Source organism: Salmo trutta, chromosome 7 (genome assembly GCF_901001165.1).
Source record: "Salmo trutta chromosome 7, fSalTru1.1, whole genome shotgun sequence".
Taxonomy (NCBI): domain Eukaryota; kingdom Metazoa; phylum Chordata; class Actinopteri; order Salmoniformes; family Salmonidae; genus Salmo; species Salmo trutta.
In genome coordinates this window covers 3,791,507-3,796,837 of record NC_042963.1, presented here as the reverse complement: position 1 = coordinate 3,796,837, position 5,331 = coordinate 3,791,507, and the positions used below count along the sequence as shown (strand labels likewise).

The 5,331-nt window shown below is 43.1% G+C and overlaps 1 protein-coding gene across 2 annotated transcripts in view; it reads left to right on the top strand.

Annotated features, from left to right (window-relative positions):
* The window catches only part of LOC115196761 (gonadotropin-releasing hormone II receptor-like), an 8,656-nt gene extending 3,988 nt beyond the window's left edge, over nucleotides 1-4,668 (top strand). For both annotated transcript variants that reach the window (XM_029757648.1, XM_029757649.1), the window contains 3 exons: nucleotides 1-250; nucleotides 3,497-3,701; nucleotides 3,894-4,668. The exon at nucleotides 1-250 is cut by the window's left edge and continues 374 nt beyond it. In XM_029757648.1, coding sequence (XP_029613508.1) covers nucleotides 1-250; nucleotides 3,497-3,701; nucleotides 3,894-4,414 — 976 coding nt within the window. In that variant the 3' untranslated portion in view covers nucleotides 4,415-4,668. The remainder of the gene's footprint in view (nucleotides 251-3,496; nucleotides 3,702-3,893) is intronic.
* Nucleotides 4,669-5,331: the final 663 nt, after the last annotated feature.

Genomic DNA, 5,331 nt, shown 5'->3' with positions numbered 1-5,331 from the left:
TTTCATCGTAATGCCTGTTGATGCTGTCTGGAATATCACAGTTCAGTGGCAGGCAGGAGACGTCGCCTGTAGGCTGCTAATGTTCATGAAACTTGTTGCCATGTACTCCTGTGCTTTTGTCACAGTGGTCATTAGCTTGGACCGCCAGTCTGCTATCCTCAACCCACTGGCGATCAATGAGGCCAAGAAGAGAAGCAAGATCATGTTGTCTGTGGCGTGGGTGATGAGTGTGATTCTGTCTGTTCCCCAGGTGAGGCTCTGGTTAAGAGAGGTTTCATGTTTTCTCTCCTCAACCTGGTCTCAGGACACCACAACAATTATCAAAATATACATCGGAGGACATAACAACACTGTAACAGCTTTATTATAATAATACATTTTATTTTAATCTGTTTTCATGACACCCAAAGTCACTTTACATTCAAGAAAATCAGCTGGATAAAAAGGAATAAAATCCCAGTAAAATAAGTAAATACAGTGCATTCGGAAAGTATTCAGACCCCTTGACTTTTTCCACATTTTCTTACGTGACAGCCTTATTCTGAAAGGGATTAAATCATGTTTTCCCTCATCAATGTACACACAATGCCCAGTAATGACAAAGCATAAACAGGTTTTTAGAAATGTTTGCACATAAATAAAAAATGGAAATCTAATTTACATAAGTATTCAGACCCTTTACTCAGTACTTTGTTGAAGCACCTTTTGGCAGCGATTACAGCCTTGAGTCTTCTTGGGTATGACGCTACAAGCTTGGCACACCTGTATTTGGGGAGTTTCTCCCATTCTTCTCTGCAGATCCTCTCAAGCTCTGTCAGGTTGGATGGGGAGCGTCGCTGCACAGCTTTTTCAGGTCTCTTCAGAGATGTTCGACCAGGTTCATGTCTGGGCTCTGGCTGGGCCACTCAAGGACATTGAGACCTGCGTACGTAGGGTCATTGTCCTGTTGGAAGGTGAAACTTCGCCCCAGTCTGAGGTCCTGAGTGCTCTGGAACAGGTTTTCATCAAGGATCTCACTGTACTTTGCTCCATTCATCTTTCCCTCGATCCTGACTAGTCTCCCAGTCCCTGCCGCTGAAAAACATCCCCACAGCATGATGCTGCCATCACCATGCTTCACCGTAGGGATGGTGGCAAGTTTCTTCCAGATGTGACACTTGGCATTCAGTTCAAAGTGATCAATCTTGGTTTCATCAGACCAGCTAATCTTGTTTCTCATGGTCTGAGAGTCTGTAGGTGCCTTTTGGCAAACTCCAAGCGGGCTGTCATGTGCCTTTTACCAAGGAGTGGCTTCCGTCTGGCCACTCTACCATAAAGGCCTGATCGGTGGAGGGCTCTCATCTTCACAGAGGAACTCTGGAGCTCTGTCAGAGTTACCATTGGGTTCTTGGTCACCTGCCCGACGAAGGCCCTTCTCCCCTGATTGCTCAGTTTGGCCGGACAGCCAGCGCTATGAAGAGTCTTTGGTTCCAAACTTCTTCCATTTAAGAATGATGGAGGCCACTATGTTCTTGGGGACCTTCAATGCTGCAGACATGTTTTGCTACCCTTCCCCAAATCTGTGCCTCGACACAATCCTTTCTCGGAGCTCTACTGACAATTCCTTCGACCTCATGGCTTGGTTTTTGCTCTGACATGCACTGTCAACTGCGGGACCTTTATATAGACAGATGTGTGTGCCGTTCCAAATCATGTCCAATCAATTGAATTTACCACAGGTAAAATGTTTTATTTGCAAACATTTCTGAAAACCTATTTTCACTTTGTCATTATGGGGTATTGTGTGTAGATTGATGAGGAACATAATGAATTTAATCAATTTTAGAACAATGCTGTAACGTAGCAAAATGTGGATGAAGTCAAGGGGTCTCATGCACTTCATATAAAGTACACCAAACATGACAAAATAACTGTGGAAAACACTAAACATAATGACAGAATAACTGTGGAGAACACTAAACTTGATGACAGACTAACTGTGGAGAACACTAAACATGATGACAGACTAACTGTGGAGAACACTAAACATGATGACAGACTAACTGTGGAGAACACTAAACATGATGACAGAATAACTGTGGAGAACACTAAACATGATGACAGTATAACCGTGGAGAACACTAAACATGATGACAGACTAACTGTGGAGAACACTAAACATGATGACAGAATAACTGTGGAGAACACTAAACATGATGACAGTATAACCGTGGAGAACACTAAACATGATGACAGACTAACCGTGGAGAACACTAAACATGATGACAGTATAACCGTGGAGAACACTAAACATGATGACAGACTAACTGTGGAGAACACTAAACATGATGACAGTATAACCGTGGAGAACACTAAACATGATGACAGACTAACTGTGGAGAACACTAAACATGATGACTGTATAACCGTGGGGAACACGAAACATGATGACAGACTAACTGTGGAGAACACTAAACATGATGACAGACTAACCAGGGAGAACACTAAACATGATGACAGTATAACCGTGGAGAACACTAAACATGATGACAGTATAACCGTGGAGAACACTAAACATGATGACAGAGTAACTGTGGAGAACACCTAGACATGATGACACACTAACCAGGGAAGTGAACTAGACAGTGGATAAAAGCTAAGCCTGTGTGAAGAGGTGTGTCTTTAGTGTGGACTAGAATATGTGTATGGATTGTGAGGTTCTGACATGGAGAGGGAGGGAGTTCCAGAGTTGGGGAGCTGCACTGCTAAAAGCCTGGTTTCCGATAGAGCGGAGCCTGGTGAGAGGAATGGTGAGGAGGCCAGTGTGTGAGGAGCGCAGTGAACAGGTGGGAGGGTAGGGATACAGGAGGTCAGTAAGGTACAGTATGTGGGCACCAGTCCATTGAGTGCTTTGTAGGTGAGCATGAGCAATTTGAAGAGGATCCTGTATTGAACTTATTCAAATATATATATAGCAAATGGACATGACTGACTTGATTTTTACGACAATTGTAAACCTAATGATTGTAGCAATAACTTAGAACAAAACTCAGAAACACTTTCCTGAAGGGAATTACAGTACAGGCGTTGCAGTCACTATTGTCCATGGTTTAAGAGTAACCTTTTTAAATGTGATTGATAACTGGTGAGGAGGGCCTGCCCTACATAATTGACTGACTCCTGATTATGACAGCAATTATACATTGCTGCGAATAAAAGCCATCCAACTACATTGGCTTAAAAAAAATTGTATCACTAAAAGAAGACCTTGCCTTGCAATTATTACTTTTTCATAATTCATTTCAAGCATTCAACACTTGGCTCTTTTCACCTAATTCCATTGCAAATTGAAAGACATCTGCAGTGTATTACTCACATTGACTGCAGACTAGGCAGGAGCTTCTGTTGCATGAAACACTACGATTTTATGTAGTACAACACTGAAGCCAGGCCATATAATTATTGTTAAAGACATTCTGTTATGGTTAAAGTCGTTTTCTTTTGTGTTGTCATGCAGATACTGATATTCCACAGTGTGACCATCACGGTTCCAGAGAAGTTTACCCAGTGCACTACCCATGGGAGCTTTGTCCAACACTGGCAGGAAACCCTGTACAACATGTTCACCTTTGCTTGTCTTTTCCTGCTGCCGCTGATCATCATGATCTTCTGTTACACACGTATCCTGGTAGAGATATCCAGCCGCATGACCCACGGAAACAGTAGGTCAAATTACATATTTTACCATCAATTGTGGTACCACTAGTGGCAGTAGTGGTAGGTGTAGTATACAGTTGTTCATGAGTGGGTTACAAAGAGCACTGTGTCTTTGAAGATAAAGGTAATTGAGACTTATTGTCAATTTTGGTGTTAGATGCTAAGATTATGAGCAAGTGTTTATTGCCTTGTTTCAGTGTCTTCTAAGGAGATACATCTCCGACGCTCTCACAACAACATTCCAAAAGCACGGATGAGGACTTTGAAGATGAGCATTGTTATCGTGACTTCCTTCATCGTCTGCTGGACCCCTTACTACCTGTTGGGACTGTGGTACTGGTTCTTCCCTGACGATATGGATGAGACGGTCTCTCATTCTTTGACTCATATGCTCTTTATTTTTGGCCTCTTCAATGCCTGTTTAGACCCAATAACTTACGGCCTGTTCACCATCCATTTCCGCCATGGCCTGAAGCGCTACTGTCGGAGCACAGCCACGTTCAGCCGTGAGTCAGAGAACAACACTACCCTGACCGGCTCTTTCAGGCGCTCCCCCTTCCGCCTGACACGGCTTACCCAGCAAGGCCAGACGTCCATCACTGGCCAGATGGCAGAGGAGGAACAGGTCAAGAAAACCTGCCGCTATAGCAACTACCTCACAGTTCACAGCAGTGGAGAAGGTGACCCAGGTCCGACCAGTCCTGAAAGCACTATATGAGGGATTAGAATATGTCCTACTAAAGAACATTGCTTACCTTAATCTTCATACCTATATCTGCTGGCTCACAATTAATACTTTGAAAAACTCATTGTTGTGCTGCAAGAAATCAGATTGGATTAATTGTCACATTCAGCCAGACGGGGCTTACAGTGTAAATCATGGTTTCCCCAATAGTTGTGCGTGTTTGGTTGGCAGGTGATATATACACATTGCATTTAAAAAGTATTCAGACCACTTGACTGTTTCCACATTATGTTATGCTACAGCAGTATTTTAAAATTGATTAAATTAAACATTTTCCTCATCAATCTACACACAATACCCCATAATAACAAAGCGAAAACAGGTTAGACATTTTTTGCAAATGTATAAAAAATGTAAAACAGAAATACCTTATTTACGTAAGTATTTAGACCTTTTGCTATGAGACTCGAAATTGAGCTCAGGTGCATCCTGTTTTCATTGATCATCCTTGAGATGTTTCTACAACTTGATTGAAGACCACCTGTGGTAAATTCAATTGATTGGACATGATTTAGAAAGGCACACACCTGTCTATATAACGTTCCACAGTTGGCAGTGCATGTCAGAGCAGAAACCAAGCCATAAGGTCAAAGGAATTGTCGGTAGAGCTCCGAGACAGGATTTTGTCGAGGCCCAGTTCTTGGGAAGGGTACCGGACAATTTCTGCAGCATTTAAGGTCCCCAAGAACACATTGGCCTCCATCATTCTTAAATGGAAGAACTTTGAATCCACCAAGACTCTTCCTAGAGCTGGCCGCCCAGCCAAACTGAGCAATCGGGGGAGAAGGGCCTTGGTCAGGGAGGTGAACAAGGACCCAATGGTCACTCTGACAGAGCTCCAGAGTTCCTCTGTTGAGATGGGAGAACCTTCCAGATGGACAAGGATCTCT